This window comes from Rhipicephalus microplus, chromosome 1, assembly GCF_043290135.1.
Source record: "Rhipicephalus microplus isolate Deutch F79 chromosome 1, USDA_Rmic, whole genome shotgun sequence".
Taxonomy (NCBI): domain Eukaryota; kingdom Metazoa; phylum Arthropoda; class Arachnida; order Ixodida; family Ixodidae; genus Rhipicephalus; species Rhipicephalus microplus.
The window spans coordinates 234177301-234199157 of NC_134700.1; the positions used below are offsets into that span (position 1 = coordinate 234177301).

The 21857-nt window shown below is 45.7% G+C and overlaps 1 protein-coding gene across 1 annotated transcript; it reads right to left on the bottom strand.

Annotated features, from left to right (window-relative positions):
- Window positions 1–7484: 7484 nt before the first annotated feature.
- Window positions 7485–21536, bottom strand: LOC142812232 (uncharacterized). The gene is made up of 4 exons (XM_075891617.1): window positions 21240–21536; window positions 14194–14329; window positions 13506–13642; window positions 7485–12224 (listed from the first exon to the last, which is right to left on the bottom strand). The coding sequence occupies exons 3-4, from the start codon at window positions 13513–13515 to the stop codon at window positions 11929–11931; spliced, it is 306 nt and encodes a 101-aa protein (XP_075747732.1). The 5' UTR covers window positions 13516–13642; window positions 14194–14329; window positions 21240–21536; the 3' UTR covers window positions 7485–11928.
- Between the last annotated feature and the right edge of the window lie 321 nt (window positions 21537–21857).

A 21857-nucleotide genomic window follows, 5' to 3' on the forward strand; every position in this document is an offset into this window, starting at 1 on the left:
CTTTTACCCTCCGCAGCGTCGCCAGTTGGCCTATTTGTCCCCCGTTTGCGTGTGGTAGGGGTCCCGGCACGTGCGTTGTGGCTGTGCGGGAAGCGCGTGGAACAGCCCTAAGCCCAACAACCGCTGCCGCAAACCTCCGTGCACGTGCCGTAATCGCATTCCGCACAAGCGCAAACGTCTAGCGAGGGACGTTGCCAACTTACAGCTGGGTGTTAACGCCGAGTGCTAAAAATTCAAACTGATCGCGCGGCCCACTAATACTGTGTATGTGTTTCCAACCTTGGTAAGCTCTGTCGATGCCAAACGTTGATGATATCACCGGTGTAAATGTGTTATAATGAAATTGAAAACGCACGATGAAAAGCTTTTGCGAACCGAAAGTCGCATTCTTTTGCGTTTGAGCATCCGCCGAGTTAGTTGCATTAGTTTTGGTTACAGCGCATGCTTGCGTAATCTCATAGGCATCCGCGCACTTTATACTTATGATCAGATTGGGGAGCGTTTAGAATATTTTCTATTGCGGAATTCTGGAAGGTATTAGCGATTTGTCTTTTTTTTCCTTTTCAACTCCAATGTTGCGTGTTTCTTTTAAAAACAGAGATCTTTTTGGATATCCGCGGGTTCTTGGTCGTCTTATATGGTTATCGACCGCAGAAGGAAAACGCTTCAGCATGCCTTGGCAAGCAAGACGGCGACATATGCTTTCGCGTTCGCGCTGAAAACGAGGGCAGTTGGATGAATAGGAACAAAAAAAAAAGCACGCCGTGCCAGTGCAAACTACATCCGCCGCACAGTTCCTCGTTGTCCCGCGCGCCAAGAAAAGAGGCTCCGCGTGGCGCTGCCACCAGAGATGGTGGTGGCGCAGCTGTTCGTTTCACGCGCTGTGCGCAACACGTTCGAAACTCCCTTGATTCGTGCGGCCGCGCTAAAGATAGAACCAGCGATGGTGCAATTGGTCGAGCTGTACCCGAAGTGTCCCGCCTAAAAAACAAATGCACACTAATGGAATGCGAAGCGCTTCCGGACGACAAAACCGTTAGAATGTCGTTTGCATGTTGACATCGCGCGTCTGTGTGCCTCGCCACAGTTCGTGGCGGGGAGGCGGCGTTATTTTCGACTTCATAGTGCCAGAGCCGTGGAAAAACATCCCATGTTTGCTTGTAGGGCGTGTGGAAATCGGTTTTACCCGAGATTGCATCCGAATGTCCGCTTACGCGTTGCATTATGCGTGATAATCTGCTATTCTGTAAATCAGGCTCAGAATGGACAAGCACATTTTACCATCGTTTCTGTGTGCTGTGGTGCCGCATATTTCTGCGGACGTCGCCTTGAATTCACTATTCGTTCCTTCCTATTATCAGTGTTTACTTGTCTACAATTTTCTGCCTTTCTTCCATCTTTAGTGTCTCTCTCTCTCTCTCGCCTGCAATACAAGCTTATGGCGACGTTTTCAGCGACCAAAGCACCACAGGTCTAATACATGCAGGTCAGCTGCGTTTGTCAGTCCTTCTCCATAGAAATTAGCTAAAGTGACTCGGCTTCCAAATAGAGGCTGTAAATGCCTCTCCCTCGTCGTCCTGCGTTGAAACTGAATGCGCATCAATGTTAGCCGAGCAGAAGTCTTCCTAAACGCTAGGTCAGAATGTCCAGAGAAGAATTTCAGTGTTTTGTTTTCAGGCAGAAAGTTTCGGCGTCGCTTTTATGCAGAATGAATAACGATTCGCTTCCTTAGCCAAGTGCCGACCTCTCAGACAGGTTGTAAACCATCACGTCCTTGCAAGGTAAACCACCACGTATCATCGTCAGCAATTGGCGGCGCGCATATGTTTTGTATTTACATCCACAAGTGGCTCGACCTCCCTTAAAGGGGCTCTGCAACGTTGTGCCAGGCGACCATCGAATGGCTTCATTAAAGCAGTTTATTGCCTCACGAATCGACCGCCGCAAAAATATTAGAATGCGTCGGGCACGAGCGGAGTTACAAATTTATCGCACGTGGTAATTGCTTTCTCTCTTCTTTTTGCATGACGGGCGCGCTGGAAGCTAAGCAAGCAAGAATGGCAGGGGATAAAGAAGTTACGTCACGCGCGTGTCATGACACATAACCCTTTTTCCCAACATCATTGAACGTGCGCCTTACTTTCGGTGCGATCGCGAGGGCGCGCAGGCACGTGGCGCCGTCCCGCGGCGGCCACGGTGACTATGCAGTCGACGATGCTCGAATCAGCCAATCGCCGTGAACGTTGGTGAATGGCGCGGTTTTTGGTGCTTATGCCATAATTAGTAGAGCTAAGAGTGAATGATTTCTAGCCGACTTTTAGAATTTGTAAATTCAAAGGCCGCGTGCTATGCTATGTCTGACTCCGGTGTTCTCAGGAGCCTCTGCTACCGATCGGCAGCACTTTCTGATTACGCTGAAAAAGCGTTGCCGGGCCCCTTTATGTCTTTGTTTGACAATGTCCCTGTTGAGGAAATGTGTTCGGGTCAATGGGGAGGGTTCTGCAACGTTTAAATTTCAGGGCATATGATAAAACACGGAAGCCTCCGAAAGCAGTGTGTGAAAGGGATGTCGTGCACCCTATGGACGCCCTAGAAAAAAAAAAACGCCAAAGCTGTCCACGTACCTGCCACAGCCATCGTTACATTATGCATCCTGTATACGTGCCAAGCCCGGCGCCTGCATGGCTTCCTGCCCGCTGACAAAAGAAAGAAAAACACAGCCCACGCTGTGCGCCGGGCACAATCGCGTGTCTTGTGCCATAGAGTCGACATTTTTGTACATATTTTTCTTATTGTGCTGTACAGTTTTCTATGCTTGACTTCGCGAATGGCGAAGCTTCCGTCTCTTACGGTGAGACTGCTATCTCGCTTTCGGCCGTGAAAACCGAATCAAGAATTTAAAAAGAAAAAAAACTGCACGCAGTGCCAATGCCGAAACTGTGCACCGACACCGCCCAGTCGCGGTGTTGGTTCGGAGTGCCGTTTGTTTTGTGCCGGCGCGAAAGGCTTCCCTTTTTTAACACATTGTTGTATATACGAATTATTATATATTATTATTATATTTAAAAGCCGTGCAGGCAGACTTATGTATGATTCAAGAGAATAAAAAAAATCTCGCCGCTGATGCAAGCCTGAATTTGTCTCTACGTTTGTCTCTACCTACCTGTTTTACATCTGGCTTTGTGGCGATGACTGCACTGATACCTTCCAGGGTCTGTTTCAAGTGCAGCGGCTCTGCATCTTTCAGGAGCCCAGAGTTACGAATTAAGTGCAAGTATTAAGGTTACCGCCGGGGAAGTGGGTGTCAACACGAGTGGTGAAAGAAAAAAATCACGTGACGGCGTTATTATTCATGCGTAGAATTCTGCAGCGCTCACAAGAAGGGCAAAGGACAGAAGCCATTTTTTTAACAGGGTAGATAGCTGGTTGGCTGAGCGCTTAGAGTGCATGGTATAAGACGTGTGTACCGGTATGCTGATAATTTTGTTGTCTTCTTTAATAGTCAATTTTGCGCAAGAAGCAGCGCATATGAAAAACGGAGCTTTCTTTGTGGAAAAAACTACCACTAAAACAGGGCAACGACGCGTGGCTGGGCCCTTGCTTGCTCTCGCCATCCTTTCGGCCCTCTTGGTGCGCCTCAGTTGATCCCCAGTGGCCGGGCTGGGCAGCATTGCCTCCCACCTCAATGTGCTATCGTCTTCCTGCTCTTCGGTGCGAGCTGTGCATTCCCACGTGATCTGGTCGAGCGTCGGTGTGCTCCCACGCCATCTTGTATGCTGTGACGTATGTAATGAGTGCATGTTTATATACGTGTTCGTTCGTAACCGACGTAACAGACATTCTCAAAACGTCGAAGATTGATTGATTGATTGATGCGTGCGGTTTGACGTCCCAAAACCACCCTATGATTATGAGAATTTGAAATTATGAAATTTTGACCAGCTGCGGTTATTTAACGTGCACCCAAGTCTGAGCACACGGGCCTACAATATTTCCGCCTCCATCGGAAATGCAGCCGCCGCAGCCGGGATTCGATCCCGCGACCTGCGGGTCAGCAGCCGAGTACCTTAGCCACTAGACCATGCACCGCGGCACGCGAAATACGGCACGCGCATACGAAATAAGAATGCCGAAATGCGTATGCGCGTGCGCATTTTAAGATGCATATGCACGTGCGCATGTCAAAATTCATATTTGCGTGCGTGTGCGAAATGCGTGTGCGCGTGCCAAAATGCGTATGCGCGTCATAACAACCAAACATGCATTATTTGACCGAAACACTTGTCATAACCTCTCCTTCCCAGCACGAAAAAGGTGAACGGATTAGGCGGACGCATCCGTGCGGTGCCGCCATGCCCTTTGGTAGAGCGTCCTTCGCATGCGCCTTTTATATGCCACGATGTCAACTTTGCCACCGGGAGCCGTTGATTCCAGCTTCAGTATTGGTTGTCGCTGTCACGAAGCGCGCGGTGCTGGTGACGTCATTCCGTATCAGTGGCTTGGATGACACGAGGAATTCCCTTTCGTCGCGTATCTGCGTGCTGCTACCATGGGTGTCGGATGCTGGTTCATTGTAGCCCGTTGACTCTACTGTAGCGGAACGACCATGAACCGCACGAAAAAGGTGAACAGATTAAGCGGACGCATTCTGGTGGTCCCTTCCGTGCCCTTGGTGAAACAGGAGTCGTCGACGGCTCGTGTAAGGGTACTATCGTGAGTGATTGATTGAAAAACGTTATACGAGAAACATGCGAGACGAGGAAGTGGTAAGTGTGTGCAGGACCCGTTGTTGTACGTTCAGCTTGATCCAAGAGGCTCTTCTGGGTCTCCAAGTCGGCTCGAGCGCGGACGGCCTTTAAAGGCTCCGATGTCAAGGTACGTACTATCGGAGAATTTATGTTTTGCGGCCTATACATGGATTCCACAAGAGAAAAAAGATTCGGCCAATTTTTCCGTTTTCCCCAGTTTTCCACTTGCACAACAATGCCAGCTGGAAATTTGTTTTAGCAACACCAGAAGCTAATATGAAGCGCTGGGGCTCGCGAAGATGCTGGCCCTTGACACTGCTACCTAAATCAATTTCAGCGCATGGCATCTCACCACAATTGACGTTAACTCGATGTGTACGGTTGTATGAAAGGAGTACATATGTAATGTTTATGAAAGTGCCATGGGTAGGCAGCACTGCTACCACTATTGATGTTTCACGAAGATTAGCGTCTATTTGAAAAGTAGTTCCGAGACCTGGCGTAGCTCGGTGGTAGAATGCTTGACTGCCACGCAGAATGCTTGGGTTCGATTCCTGCTAAAACCCTGAAATTTATTATTTGCATTCGTCGGGTGGCCAACGCTGCCTACGTCAGGTTTTTCTTAGCACTGACATTTATTCTATGCCTTCATTGGGTCGACGCTACTGATGTCGGGTATTGCTTGACGCTCACGCGTTAAAATTGCTCATGTGTGTTCTCGTCGTTCCTGAGCAGATACCAAGTGTCAATCGCCTGTGGCACATACCCGCTTGCCAGTGGCACATATCCGCCGGTAAGTATGTGCGACTGCCTGGCGGGAAGTGTTTGACGACGTACGTGACGGGATTGTGACATTATCCATGTTCGACCAGCGCATCATATTCGTCAAAGCATTTTACACTCCCATGCTACTTTTGCTTCACGCCAAATTAAGGGGGTGATTACGAGAGCACCCAAACGTAAGCGGATAGATAGATAGATAGATAGATAGATAGATAGATAGATAGATAGATAGATAGATAGATAGATAGATAGATAGATAGATAGATACGCTCAAAGTCGCCGACGTTCGCTAAGAAATGCTTCGCATTTCGTATACGAGCGGGAACTCGCTAACGCTTCGCAAAAAGCATCAAACCCGGCGTGGGGCAGTTCGTGTCAGCCGCTGACAGAAATAAGAGGGAGGAAGGAGCGTCGCTCCCGCTAATCATTAAGCACCTACATGGCCTCGGTGTTGATACAAAACTGCATCTGACCACGGGCCGCACGCGATGATAAGGCGGGTATGCCACATTTCCATTGGCTTCAACGTTCCTGTCCCACAAAAAAAGAGAAAACATGCAGCAAAATAGAATTTTTCGAAGAAGTAACAGTTGTTTCGCTGCGACAGCGTTACAACAAGCGCGGCAATGTCGAGCCGTTATCGGCGTCATGCATTCTGCGTGTCGTGAAAACCGTCGCGTCGCAGGAGTGACGACATTCGGGGAACTGCGGGCGCCACCATTTCACCGCACCATCCTAGTATTGGTCAAATTGTGGTTCGAGGCCATTTGCCACGCACCCGCATGTCTCGTCTCATGTTTTTCATGAAAGCGTACTATAAAAGCAAAAACTTGTATGACGAAACATAACGTATACAGCCAGGCTGTACACTATAATACACAAAATGAAGTAATGCGTGATTGCAACCCACAAGCTTCGTGATGACAATCCCAGATCGCTTTAACGGGGATGTTGTTTTTTTAGATCGATAAATTGTACTTTAATAGCTCTAATGGCATTAATTTCACCGTTATAGGTACACTACTATAGTAGTGTACCTATAAAGTTGACTAATTTTCACCTCATTAGAGGTGAAAATGAAAGTCAGAGCTTTGTTTTAAAGCTTCGTCTAAATCTCCGTGGATGATGTCACGGATTTCAAAACGTATTTTTCGTATTTTTGCGCTATTCGCTCAACAAATGATGTCACGGATTTCAAAACGTATTTTTCGTATTTTTGCGCTATTCGCTCAACAAATTGTCCTCTGAGGGGCCACGGACTTGACATGCCATGTTTCAGAAAATTTTGTTGAGCGAATAGCGCAAAAATACGAAAAATACGTTTTGAAATCCGTGACATTATCCACGGAGATTTAGACGAAGCTTTAAAACAAAGTCCTGACTTTAATTTTCACCTCTAATGAGGTGAAAATTAGTCACCGTTATAGGTACACTACTATAGTAGACTCAGAGGACAATTTATTTCATTTCTTACTTGTTATGAACTGTGAAGGACCTATATTATAAGCCCTCAAAATTTATGCCGTCACGGCATTTGTTGCTGAAACTTCATGTGGCGTCGCCATTCGCATTTTCTTTTTGCGCATTTTCTCGTTTATCAACCGCCTTTTTCGCGACAAACGTGCACATTGATTTTGGTATAGTGAAAGAGTAAAATACTAATACGAGAAAAATTGTTTTTCTTTAGTGTTGCTTTAAATTTTCGGACAGCTACTTGTAATGACGTGGAAAATATAGCCTCAGTAGTCTGCTCTTGACACTTGTTTGATTTGGCGAAACAGCACAGACGATGGCACGAAGAATACAGAGGACACGGCACTGCGTCTTTTATATTTTTCGTCTCGTCGTCTGTGCTGTTTTGCCACAATGTCCGGAACTAGCTAAAGCCCACCTAAGAATGCTTGTTCGACGATTTACGCAAAAGTGCTATAGGCGCTAATGAAGAGCGCTAGGCAATTCGTAAACAAGTTTATTCAACGCATTAAGTAATACTTAAAATGTGTTGAATGTATACATGTAACAATACAGAGCATTTACACTTGCAAATAATAAACATCTTTAAATTTTATAACAGACATATTACCGCATCTTTGCCTCCTTAAACAAAGGAGAGAGGGAAAATTCACGGAAGTTTATAGCGTGAACCAACAGCAAACACTTCAACGACATTTTCTTATCCTAGTAAAAGTATACTTCATCTATGCGAGGCAAGAACTTTGAAAGCACACTACTTAAGCGCCCATGCGTCTAAACCATCATCCGTACAGGCCTCGGTAAATCGAGGTGAACTATGTCCAAGCACATCTTAACCAGACCCAGTTATTCCTTGAAGGCATTCGGCACGTGCGCACTTCACAAAAACCACCTTTTCTTCATATGCCGTTTCTCTAAGATCCTCCGAAGTTGGCCATCATTTTTCAATAAAGTTTCACACGATGATTAGCCTCGCTAAAAAAAGCGCTGGAAAACAAATTCACGTCACCCATTCTCCTTTCTAATATGGTATCATCAGCGCAGCTGATTACAGTCGTTCTTTCTCCCATGAAAAGCCGACAGTGTATCGTGACAGTAAATGACACGTCATCGCGGTGACAAAAATGTGTAATAGGTTGCAGCACTGCAAGAATACGTCATTGATTCCCTGTAAGAATACAGACACGTGTGCTGCATGTGCGAAGCTTCGAAAACCCGAACCTAGAAGAACATCACGATTCTGGCTTTTTTTTTTTTAGTGCCCAAGTGTTCTAAGGATGCCATCCGGCTGCTTTGTGTAAAAATTTGTAGCGGAGTTTACCTAGCTTTGTACAAAATATTCCATTGAGTTTACATCTAAACTTAAGCAAAATGTACCTTCGCTGTGCGTTGTAGCGATCCTTCTAAAAGACTGGGTGTGCCAATACGGAAGCAAGTGAGAAGCCAAGACAAAACTAATGTCATATTTGTGTTCTCTTGGCTTTTTGTTTGTTTCTGAGCGTGTTTGCGTGTCCAGTTTTTTTTTTTTTTTAGAATGAACATTGACCAACTAGTTCAGCTCTGTTATAAAATATTGGTAGCGTTCCCGCTTTGAAGAAATGCTGTCGGTATCACTTGCATCGTTTATATACTGCGTCAACAATTTCCACCGCTTTTGTTACTTCTCGTCAGTCCTGCATGCGTATCCAGTTTTGTACTGAATGTTGTCTCGTAGCCTCCGCAATCAGATCTGAAAACGCGCCCTGCCGGAGCTAATCACGGAGGCCACGGCTCTTTTCAATGCAGAAGCATGTAATGGTGTTGCATGCCACTAGCTTCCTGTCACATTTTGAAATAGAACCTGCGTCACGGTTGGCACACGTTGATGCGGACCACGCCACTTATTGCTGGATACGCTCGACTTAGGGTGCCTGAAATTATCACCAGCGTGGATCATTCACTAACCTAATACTGCTTCCGCCATTTGATCCACACACTTTAATACTGGATCTATGTACACTAGAGGGAACTGTGGCGCTGGTGTCTATGGAAGCTGCAACGCACGGCGCTTCGGCAAGCATGTGAATGATGAATAGTACACGGATTTGTCTAATCTTCGTACTTCTGATCTGCTTCTGGCTCCATGTGTGTTCGTGTGGCTTGGAGCTGTTTTCTCACGAAACAAAAATCAACAAATGTTCAACGGTTGCACTTCACCACCTTACTTTTTTTTTTTGCTTACCATGTCTAATGGCGTCACGAAAATGAAAAGGATTTGTTCTTTCTTTCAAAACGGAACCTAAACCAGCAATAATCGAAGTCGCAAGTGTGGTTTGTCGCTAACAAGTACAAAGACTAAGCAAATTTGTGCACTACTCATCATTCCTATGGTCGCTGAACGAGCGCAGTGCCAGAGTCCCCTCTAGTTGATTTCAGAAAACTCTATGATCTATACTCTTTTTCAATGAAACCTACATTGTCCCTCAAGACCATTCAAGCAAGATAGTAACCTCCCTGTCTTTTCTCTCTATGTCCCTCTCTTTTCATCTCTCTCTCTCTCTCTCTCAAACAAGATAGAAGTTCAAGGAAACGTGGAGATTTGAAGTGAGGCAAAAAACTGTGGAACAGGGAATTCGCGGTTATCCGTGGTCTTTAATCTACGTGTAAGTTAGCAGTTTATTGTAAATATTGGGCAAAAATCACCGTAAAAACAAAAAATGCGATATAACTGTGTGTTAATCAGCGAAAATAAAGTTTATATGCTAATCACCTAGGGTCCCGCCGTCAGTGAAATTTAAAAATAGTACAACCACCGAAATTCAGCCACGTCTTAGGTTTTACAGCGATGACCTGCAAAGAAAGAACCGGTCGGCTTAAAGTGACTACCGTATTCACTCTAATGTAACACGGGGCTTTTTTTTCAGTTTTTTGCTACCGAAAGTGGACCCTCGCGTTACAATCGAATAGCGGAATAACTATTTTTTTCTTCCTAGACACAATGAATAGTCACGTTATGATTATGGTCGCGCTACAGTCAAGTAAATACGGTGTCCCTTCAATATTTAATACCGACGTGTGCACACAGCTTCCCGGATCGAACAAGTGCAATGCATATCGGAGTGCGCATATTACGTAGAGTATTCCGTTTCAGGCACGCAATAGGCAATCGCCATTTCGTATCACAGCGCAAGGCATCAGCTCCCAGAACATCATAGCACTAGCAAATAGGGAAGATCTGCCCGATATCTACAATGCATGGCGTTGGATAAAGTGATAGACTGATCATTACTTTTCTATTATTACTCTGCTATCACTACCAAAGACATGAATATATTTTACATTACTTGCCCCATTCTGAAACTATTACTAAAAGTTAATACGTAGGTCTGGTCTTGTCTTCCAATCACAATATGCTGACAGTACCAACTAATCCACGACAATTTGAAAGAACTGAGGAATATGACAGTTCAATTTGGCGTCCGGCGAAAAACCCGTTTTGTGTGAAATACTGAGTCATCTAAATTTAGCATAGACATGTTCATTGAACGGTTTCAGTCGTATCTAAGTTGTTTAGCCCGCATAGCCGTCATGACCTCACTGTGGATGATACATGGAGGACTGAAATTAGGCATCCAGCTGCGGAACGCAGGCTCAGCCTGAAAGATATAGTTTTTTTTTTAATGCTTCAACGATAAACACCGCGGCACAACTCATTTCAAGGACAGGCTAAGACTGAGCATGTTGGTACAACATGCTTGATTCAGTAACAGTTATCTCGTCTTTCTTCTGTCCAATCTGATGTTCTTTTGCTATCAGTCCATCAACAATTATTTATACCACTTTCTATACTTTCTCCACAAAATGTAAGGTCAATATAATACTTTTTTCTGCCAAATTTCAGGCTTGGCTAGATATCTGAAATTTTGTTAAAATTTTAGTAGTTTGCTTGTCGGACTATTTGTAAGGTGCCGTGGTTGATGAGGCTGAAGGACACCATTCGTATAGACACGAGGTCCCTGGTTGCCTACAATACTCTGGACTTGCACATAAGTTCCACCTACAATCTGAAACCTCGCCCATAGAGAATGGCACTCGGGACCATGTCTCGCATAAAAGAAAGCGTGCGTGCTCGCCAACAACTTTCGTTGGGTGATGCGAAGAATACTGGATTAGGTTTCATCTAATCTCTGACGTCCGTAAAAGTATCATCCCGCCTTTTTGTCCCCTTTTACCAAATATCTCCAGCAAGAACGCAGAGCTTCACATTACTATTAGTCATTTATCTGGCTGAGGACGGAACGATGAAACATTGAACGATAGTAAGCCGTCCCGATCGAGCCAGCCATATACCTGCTTGTCGCATATACTGCTGCGCTGCAGGTGCCTCAACCTTGTTTCATACGAGCCTTCAGATGGTACCTGGTGCTGATTTTGACGTGTTAATGTGAGAAGTCAGCTACACAAACCGCGTATGAACACATGGTGCGGAAGCCGGAATGATTCGCACATCGGGAAACGCTGCAGACTGGCGTCGCACGCTGCAACAAGAGACATCACCACATACCTACACAGCTTATCACCTTTCTCTGCATTCAGTCGCACGAGCACGCTCATGGGTTCCTCACTGAACCCGAACGCCACCTACCTGAAGTTGTCTTATAACCGGATATGCTTAGACGGCATTCATGGGTGCATCGGCTTCTCGAGCATTACATCTATATATATATATATATATATATATATATATATATATATATATATATATACTGTTATATACTGAGATGTTATAACACAGGAAAAGTCACTCTGGATCGCACACTCCCACAAGAAAAACCACGTGCACTCAGAAACCACCACAACACCACAAGGCAGAATACTGTTACGGGGACGTCCATACAAGGACGTTCACACAGGAGCAGGTTAGTGGCGCTGGCCTTAGCACTCGTCACCGTAACGAAGCGGTCAGCTTGGTGTCCCTTTGCGCAATGTATCCTGGAGGCAGCGTAAGCTCCAATGCCCTGTGGTGACACGGTGTGGTTCTCACGCTCACTGGCTGTGTCGGCTGGTAGGCGGGACTAAGCGGCCGAAGAGGTGTGATTATGCCCGACGGTGGGTCGGTGGGTACTCGGAGCATGTCATCTGCCTTCATCAGCATTTCCGTCAGTGGAGCGGGTGCTCCGGTGGCCTCGGTTGCAGTCCTGAAAGCCACGTCGGGGTGTATGATGCCCTCGGCGTCTTGCGCTGAAACAGAGCGTGCGCAGAAAACAAAAACACTTCGCATTTAGCTGCAGTTGGCACACGCACTATCGATTCACACCACGGAAGAAAAACAGGTCAGTTAGCGCGTCATAACGAGTCACGCTGCCGAGTTTCGGTGAATCGTGTAGTGAAAATAACAAAATTGAAGTGCTTTCGAAGTTTCAACCTAAGTTTAACACCATAACCATAAGCACATGGACAAAAAAATAGAAACTGCGCTGGCTACATTTTCGATGGAGGTCAAAATGCTATGGGCCCATGGGCTCAGATTTGGGTGCACGTTAAAGAACACCAGGTGGTCGAAATTTCCGGAGCCCTCCACTACAACGTGTCTCATAATCATGTGGTACTTTTGGGACGTTAAACTCCACATACTATTATTATATTTAAAAAGTAAGACTACAACCAATTACATGCCTGTGAAATATGTGTAAACAGCGTAACTGGCAAACAAGCGCCACCACATGGCAAACGCAGACAAAGTTCTTAACCATCACCTTTCTCTTTCACTTCATCTATCTTTCTATATTGCCCTCTCTCCTTCTTTCCCTCCGGTTCTCCCTTACGTCGCTCGCTCCCCCTCTTCCTTTCCCCTACGCCTTGATATATATACTATACTATGTATGGCTACGCTATGCTGAAAGCTACCTGTCACATACTGTGGCGCATAAACTATACCATATCAGGCTATGTGATGCTTTACCCATTCCCCAACCGTTTTCATTACTCCACACTCCTACTTCCCATTCCCGCCACTTTGCTATACTATACTACGGCACGATAACGCTATGCTAGGAGCTGCTTGGCACATGCAGAGCCTGCGCCGTCTGCTTGTCTGTCCGGTGTCACTCAGGTCACGTGACCAGACAGGGAAGTGAGCAAATAAAGAAATAAAGAAATAAAACTGCTAAGTGATGAGGCTCAAAATTATGATGACGCCAAATGATGATCAGGATGGTGATGTTAGCGATGCTAAATGATTTCATGGTGATACTCGAAGTGAGACCATAAGTTGTCCTTAGTCTACCCACGCATACACTCGCGCACTTAGAACTCCGCTGTGCGATGGTTTTCACGGCGTGCGAACTGCCTGAGTTTTATTTCAGGCCATACACAAGATGAGGTGTCGTATCGCGGTACAGAGTGTCTTGGGAAAGCAAGTATGATTCAGAAGATGGCTGGCACCGCGGCTGTCCACCGCTCTGAGCCAGGGAAGGCATAAAGTCGTGGTCGCTGTGATGCTAAACTGAGGTTGAAACTCACTGGTCCTCATCGCTGCTGCAGGCAAACTTGCAGCGGGTACGCACAAGGTGGGAGACTTGCGCCGCGGCCTCCGACAGCACAGGATGCAGAGTACGGTCAGGGCCACTGCGGATGCCAGTATCACCACGAGGGCTATCCTGCACACAGCACGCATACAAATAGCGTTCGTAATCATTCATGTCCTAGTCTTGTAAGTGGAGCAGAGCTCACAGGAACAGAGACTAAAGACCAGCGAAAAGAAAAACATTTTTGACTGGATGCCCGTTGCCGTGAATGCGGCTGCTCACCTAATTTTGAAACGCCACACGAGGGATGGTAAATATAAGAAAATTGATAACGAGAGGGGAGAGAGGGAATTACATTATTTAATTATATTCACAATGATGATCGATAAAGATCTCCAAGCGCTAATCTATGTCGTAGTTCCACGCAGTTATAGCGTTTATATATACCACTAAAAATACAAAACAAGTACATAATTTAGGTGTGCCTTCGCAAAGCGTCCCATCTGCATGCAGTTTCCAGCTGTGCGTTCAAGTTATGCCGGATTGCCACTCTGGTGTGGCATGCTAGAACGACGTATAGTATGTCGTGCAACAATGGCCATCAGAGTTTTTTTATCAATATTTTACCAAATATGAAGGATCGATAGCCCGAGTTTTATCAAGAATCAAACAAACAGACTTACCAAAAGTACCATGCTGGATGGAGGTACGCCAGGATCACAACCAAGGTCTTCTCTAAGAGACTGGTTTGGCGTTCTTGGCGCCTGCTTTACATCCATACACGAACCAGATATCCGTGATCTCGTGGTAGCAAATAGGCTGAAAAAAAAAACACATTTGTGAAATTTTCAGGACCGAAATGTCGGAAATTCACCAGCGAAACATGAAGTAGATTGTGAATTTTTTTAGGTTCGTTTAGGAGTTCTTCAGATTAAAAATTATTCGTATAAAAAGTACTATGTTCCCCTATCCAGTAAGCAAGAAACAAAATACTTGGAGGAGCCTTGAGCTTCGCCCTCTCAATTGCTATAGCCTGGCTTCGGTTCTCAATAAATGCGTCAACAGTGCACAAAGAGACGAATGTCTGCGTGCGTTACGTCGGCCATTTCAAACTATCACAGATTGCCTACCACATGTGAAGTTGCGATGGTTCCCGCTACGCCATAATATTTCCTCTTGCGAATAAACGAAGGGCCGACTATACGCAACCGTGTATAACGTAGCACGCAAACGTACGCAGCTGCTCATTGTATTGATGCTCTGGCAAATGATGATGATAATTAAATAAGACTGGGCACTTTTGAATGGGTGGTCCTTTGAAACACCCACCCGTTGCGCAATTCACAAGTTTTGACACCTGGAGTGATTCTAACTTCCTTCCACGCAGGTGTGGCAAGCAGGTAGTTATTTTTCGTTTGCCGAAGGTATTTGTTGTTGTTTTTTTACAGCTCTCTTGATTTTTCGCTCTTTAGCGCTATCGCGGTAATAGAAGGTAAAATGTTTTGAGAATCACAAACGAATGCAGTAATGACAATTTAATATTCAGATCGATCTGGACCTGGCTTCAGGGTGACTCTTCAGGATAGTAAACCGGACGCGCTTCTCTTTAACCTCCCTGTCTTTTATTTCTTCTCTCTCGCTCTGACTTCCTTTTCCTTTAAGCTTACAAGTTGGAGTTCAGACACCGGAGTGCTGCCCAGATTATGGCTGTGAGAAACTTCTGTAAAATGAGCCACTATAGAAGCGGGAAATCAATAATTCACAACCGACTAACACTGCAAACGAACTTTCTCTAGTTTATTACAGCTGCTGGGATATTCTATACGTTGATCATGGCTTTACTCAAAAGACACTGCTAGTAGTATTACGCTCACACCTCCACCACCCCATGAAAAAAAATTGAGTTTGTCACATCGGGAATAAAACAGGCGTGCATAGAGAGTCACCTCAAATAAAGAAGCACAAGCTGTCTAGCGAAGCTTGCTTGCTGATTGAAACGAAACAACTCCCGCAGTAACATGCAGGCGAGCCTGCAACTGAATGGCGTAGACGGAGCGGTGATCACTGCCGCACGAAAGAGATGGATGTACGTGGTACGTGGACCGTGAACGGCAGAGCTTGGCCCTCTCGGCGAGCATCGAGCCGCAGCACACGTGCCCTGCAGGATGTACGTGACCCGGCGGTCTGTATACAGGCACGGCTTGTGCACGGCAGTGTCACAGCGCCAGCCATTGCACAACATTTTGTTGTGCAATGTTATCAACTTCGTCGTTCTTCTGCGGAACGCATCGGTGCTTTTCCGCAGCAGTGTTCCTCTTCGGTGTATAGAGCAAGGATCCTAAACACGCATGTCACGTGGGTGTTTACGGCGGTACTTCATCAAAATACAAGAGATCTTTACCTCCCTCTTGCACCGAAAGTGCTATTCTGCCACTTGAATCGTTTTTTCAGCCGCTGACAATGGCTATAAAGGCATTGGTGGGTGAAGTTGTCTTCTCGAACGCTGCTCGCCTTCTGATTGCGCTGAAAGCGGGTCGTGTCCCTTTTCTTATAAGTCGTTAAGTGATAGTTACCCGAATACGATTTTGGTCGATTCTTGGTTTAGCGCATTTTTTTTCTGACTCGTTTTTCTGATATCAGAGTGAGTGGCGATTTCGTTGGCCCTGCTGGATAACAGGAGGTCCCCAACTTACAGCGGCTATAGATCGGCGGTCCGAACATTTGCCAAGGGAACAGTATTGGAACCAGCTTTGCGATTTCTTCGGGACAAAGACATTGAGTCACATACACTCGTTTCGTTCTCTACTCATATGGGACGCATTGAGGGAGCCCCGCCCAATCTTAACGAGTCAGCCCACATAGCTGTGCGAGGATTAGTAAACCGCACAACCATCGGGGGGCACGGCGCCGATGTTTTGGAGAACCGTGACACTCACATCTCGTATAACTAACTGACAAAATATTTTTAGCTGGCGCAGAGACAATACCATACACAGAAAACTAAGTAGACCTCAGGCTCTGACATTCAGGCGTATCCTAATCCCGCGTTATTGAACAAAATTTGTCCCGAAACACAGCCAACTAATACATGTTCCTTCTGCGACGATATAGTTAACTTGGAACATACGTTCTGGCGGTACCCCGCGTTACGCTGTGGGGATCTCACAATGCCGTCCAAACGGGAGGGTTCTATTACAAGCTCCGGTCTCGAACAGCAGTTATGGGCAGTCCACGGGGCCCGCGACGCAGCAGAGAAACTTGGTCTTTCTGTTCCCAAGTGTGAGTGACCCGCAACATGCTAAAGCGCTTTCCGAAGGACCAAATAAAGTTCATTCATTCATCCATCGTTCAGATGTATGTCTTATGGCAGAATTGTTTAGATTTCATGTGTACGCAACATCTGTAAAGTCATTTTGTTTGCGATGTCTTGGCATTACAAAGGAAAGGCCCCGACTTTCATTATTCCGAAAGAAAATCTTTACTTAGATATGCGTCTTGTACACGCAAAGATGCATGAAGGCTGAATATTTTGTTTTGCACATGCTGCACGAAATACTCCAAGTCGTTTATCCATTTATTCTGTCTCCAAGTCATATGGCATGTCTATAAAGCAAGATCTCCAATAAGTGCATGAACCGATGATAAGATGTCCTGATTGATTGATTGATCGATTGATTGATTGATTGATTGATTGATTTGTTAAGACCTACCCTTTCTTTTCTTGTCATGAAGTGGAACGTGAAGAACTCATGTTATTTTCACTACACGTTTACACCAACATTCCAGGCCTAAAAGTGACAAAATGAAGCATTTCTGCGGGGCAATATTAACGAACTGCACGTAACTTAAGTTAATTTGAACTCAAATTACGTTCCGCGATGATTGATTTCCCTGTGGGAATACAGAGGTTAGTCTAGCATCAACTCCAGCTAATATGTACACAATCATTCAGACAACGTTCCACGCTAACTCTGACAAGTACTCTCTATACGCAGACAATTAGAGAGGCAGCGCTTCGATTCCCAAATGTAGTTAGTATCTTTTTTACGTATGTTTTTTTTGGGGTTCCCCTTCGAGTTCAACGCTGCCATTCTCTCAATTTCGTAACGGAAGGACGGCTGAACGCGCCATAATGCTTCATCAGCACCCTGGTCGTTCACGGATAAACCAGTTACGACTGAACTACGCACCGCTATTAAAATGCCTTTTAAAGAACCAATTGGTCGTGAAGCCGGCTCTCGCATTCTCGAACGTGTGAATGCGCGTACGTGAATCGAGTACGTGAAACGGCTTTTTTAACCGTATAAGAGCCTCCATCGAGCGTGAAAGTTCGTGTCACGCATAGAGACACGTATAAGGGGATAAAGCGACTCGCGAGCAGACACTTTTCGTGCAATTCAAATCGTGCGCATTTTTTTTATTATTTCTTGTTCTCCAATTTCGGGTCAGTCCAGCGGCCGTTAGACACGCTCCGCTGCTTCGTAACGGCTTTCGTGTCGCGGCCGGCGAGATAGCGTGTCTACGCGGAGCGCTTTCTAATGTCTCACGCACGACAGTGCCACCCCCTTCTGGGCCAATATTGATTGCTGAAAACGAAGTGCGAGAACTGCAGCTGCGTGCGCCCGTTTTCGAGGCCCAAGGTGAAGAAACGTCCTCGTTTGAAGACGAGTCACGCGAACCTATAAACACGATGTGTCGTGCGAATACTCGTCGTCACCTTGCAGCTGCGAAACGATCGCCTTGTCTCTCGATACGTGAGGTCGCGTGCTTGAAAGTGATTTCGCGTTGCACACTCATAGGTATAGCTCTTGAGGGCGCGGCGCGTTTAGGAAATGCAGTAGCGTAATCGAACGCTGAGTGAACGCAGGCAATGCGTTGCGATGTATACTCCTCACTAGTGTATATAACGTCGATGACAACTACAGAAAAAAAAGAAACATTCAAAGCAACGAGATTATAGGAGAGAGAAAGAGAGAAAGAAATAAAAGGAAGAGACAGGGAGGTTAACCTAGAAGAACTGGTTTGCTACCCTGTACGGGGGTGGGAAAAAGGGTCGGAAAGAGGATAGAGAGATATAAAATAAAGTAGAATAAAAATTGCATGCGCACACATTCAGGGAGTTCCGATCACAGTCGTTTGTACAAGCTGGTCGAACGCAAGAAGCACAGGAGCGCCTTCACAGCCTTCTTCTGCGACATTAAGTACTGTCGGTAGCGCAGGATTCTTTCTTCCGAAAGAGGCTGGTTGTCCAGTTCATCTATATAGTGCATTGCAGAGTGACTGTCTCTGCAAGCAGTATTGTGGGCATTCACACAGAATGTGCCAAGTTGTTTCGTCACTGCCACAATTGTTGCATGAAGCAGTGTCAGCCGTTCCTATGCGGAACGCGTACGCATTGGTAAATGCGTCACCCAACGAAATGATATTTGTGGTTATTATGGTACAATTGTAAAATATGTTAAAGTGTGTGAGAAGACAATTTGCGAGCAGGAGGACGACCACCTCTGTTTACGAGTATCTCGACTGGTAGAGAATCTGACGCGTTATTAAAAGGTTGCAGGGTCAGTGCCTGTCGGCGGCTTGTTTTTTCGTGCATTTTACTCCACCACCGGGCATCAGAGGTTGCGGTGTTTGACTGCCTACTCAATGGTCGAGGGTGTGACCCCGTTTACGGTGGTCGCATTTTGGTGAGGGCAAAGTGATAGAGGTCCATGTACTATGCGATGTCAGTGCAAGTTAAAGAACACCACATAATCGAAGTTTCCGGAGCCATCCGCTACGGTGTCCCTAATAACCATATCGTTGTTTTGGAACGCAAAACCCTACGTAATACTGTAAATATTTTCATAATTATTTCGTCAACTTCAATTTTTTATACTTATATCAAGATCACTACAAATAACATTCTCTATACATTTTATGGCATGACTTTCTGTTGGTTGCATTAAAGTTGTGTTTAATTTCTTTTGTTCATTAGTACTATAGTTGCATATCTGGCTGTACCATTTGTTAATTTTTAGCCGTTATTCTGGACCTGGTATGTGAAGTGTATTTGCATCTTGATGCAAATACACAGGGCATGCGAGAAGAAAAAAAAAGAAGGGGAGGGGGGTATACGCAGACACATTCTTTATTGTGAGGTATGAACAAGTCCTCAGCCCACACCGTAAACATATAGTAGACACCGAAAGGCAATAGAGTGGTAACAACGCTGGTATTTAGCTGGTTTTATTGCGTAGAAAGAACAAAGTTGATGAGTGATGACCGCGCATGCTTGGCACACGCACTCATTGGTATTTTACCGCAGGCGAAATGCTCGAAAGAACAATTTGCCTCTTTTCGCGACAAAACAATAGTAGATGTAGTGCGTACGCGGCCATCACTATTTCTTTTGTTTTCTGACGCAAAATGTCTCGTGATCTATAGGGGCATTCTTCGTGGTTGTGTATCAGCCAAGATGCGCTAGAAATGCGCTCAAAATTCAGTGTCGCAACGAAGACCAGCCTAATGCGTTAGGAATGTGCGCATTTTGTCGCACACTAAATAGCTACGCTAACGTACACCACGCTAAATCTCTTTTGAAGGGCGCACTATACTACAGGAACTTATGCGTTACATTTATGAGTCATTTCGCGCCACTAAACGGTATGAGTTTGTGGCACTCGGCTGCTGACCCGCAGTTGGCGGGATCGAAATCTGACTGCGGCGACCGCATTTCTGGTGGAGGTTAAAATCCTTGGGGCCCGTGTATTTGGCTTGAGGTGTATACGTTGAAGAAACCCGGGTCAAAATTTTCGGAACCTGCTACTACGGCGTCCCCCATAAGAATATTCTAGTTTTGGAACGTAAAACGACAACAGTTATCGTAATTCATATTTCTTCACACATACCCTATCGCCATTCTTTGCACCCATTTCATGCGTGAGTCGCTCATGGCCCATTTACATGTTTACTTAAAGATGAATTTTCAGAAAGCCCCAACAAGTTATCTACTAAGCTTGTTTTAACTAGCAATACTTTACTATGCTGGACAACATACGAATGGCTTGCTGCGGAGCAACCTTTATTTTATTGCTTAGAGTATTGGTGCGAATTGTGCCGACACCGTAATGTGACTCACTGGTCAGTGGGGATTATCGCATGCGTGCGCGTGTTTTCTTGCTTCTGTTCTAACCGAAAATATACCAAATTGTGCTAACAAAAATAAAAAAGATGTAAAGTTGGTTTTGTTACACAAACACTCTTACTATGGGCAAGCCAGCTTTCCTGCATAATTGAATGCGTTCTAAGATTATAGGTTCCCGGTTCCATTCCGGTTGAGGCGCCTCCACGATTGCCGCAAAAGTTTTTTTTTTATTGCAAAACTATCTGTCACACAAATTTCGTTATTACAACTGAAACGTTCCTATATTAAACTTTATTAAAAGATCCACGACGCATTTTGGGGATAGGGGGGGGGGTATAGATCTAAAAAAGATTTTGACGTTTTCCTTTTTGTTATTTGGCGTTAACATAAATATTCGTGCACCGGAAGTTTATTGCGGCCCATCGCAAAGTGGCAAGCCTTGGATTTCGAACGGTGAAGATGACATTTGGCTCAGTCGTTTTCTATTCCGTCGAATATCTTGCTCGTGGTGTCGACTAAACACGAACTGAACGTCACGTACGAACATCTGCCCTCTCTTTACGCAAATGTCATACAGCTTGCAGGCTATAGGAATTATCTTACCATTGTGGTCAGTGATGCCCGCTTTCCCGACAGCCAGACGATGTTTCCGCGCGGACGAACAACGTCGATCCATGCAGCTCCGGCGGAAAGTCGCACTATCGTCGAAGTTCGCAGAAAGTACCGCCAAGCACAAACAACAGCTCTTCGCCACCTTCCAATTGTTCGTACGAAGCACGTGCTCCTCTTTGCGCGGCACGAGTGCGGTGCGGGGAAGCCGAAAGCGCGAGCGGATGAGTGGCACTCCTGCCACGTCGAACGGAGCCAAGCTCGATGCAGCCAGCCGGACCATCTGTCAGAAACGTGTCCTGGCCGCGCTCCGTGTGTGTACGGTCGGCTACCTTGACAACGAGAAGGAGCCGGTGTCGCCACGATAACCGAAAGGAGAGCGAAAGCATTGCATGGGTTAGAGAAGAAAAAAAAATCGAGGTTGCGCCCAGCAAATTGGCCTTTGCTGTGCGTATAGTGTTGCTCCGTCGTTTTTATTTTTTTTTCGCCACGGCGTGGCGCCGGCAGCTGAGCCACCACGCACTACGAGCAGTAGATAATGTAAATTGCTCTCGCGTGCTCCTTCGTATGGAGAACAATGCCGTAGATGGAAGGGGAAAAAAAGAGTGACGT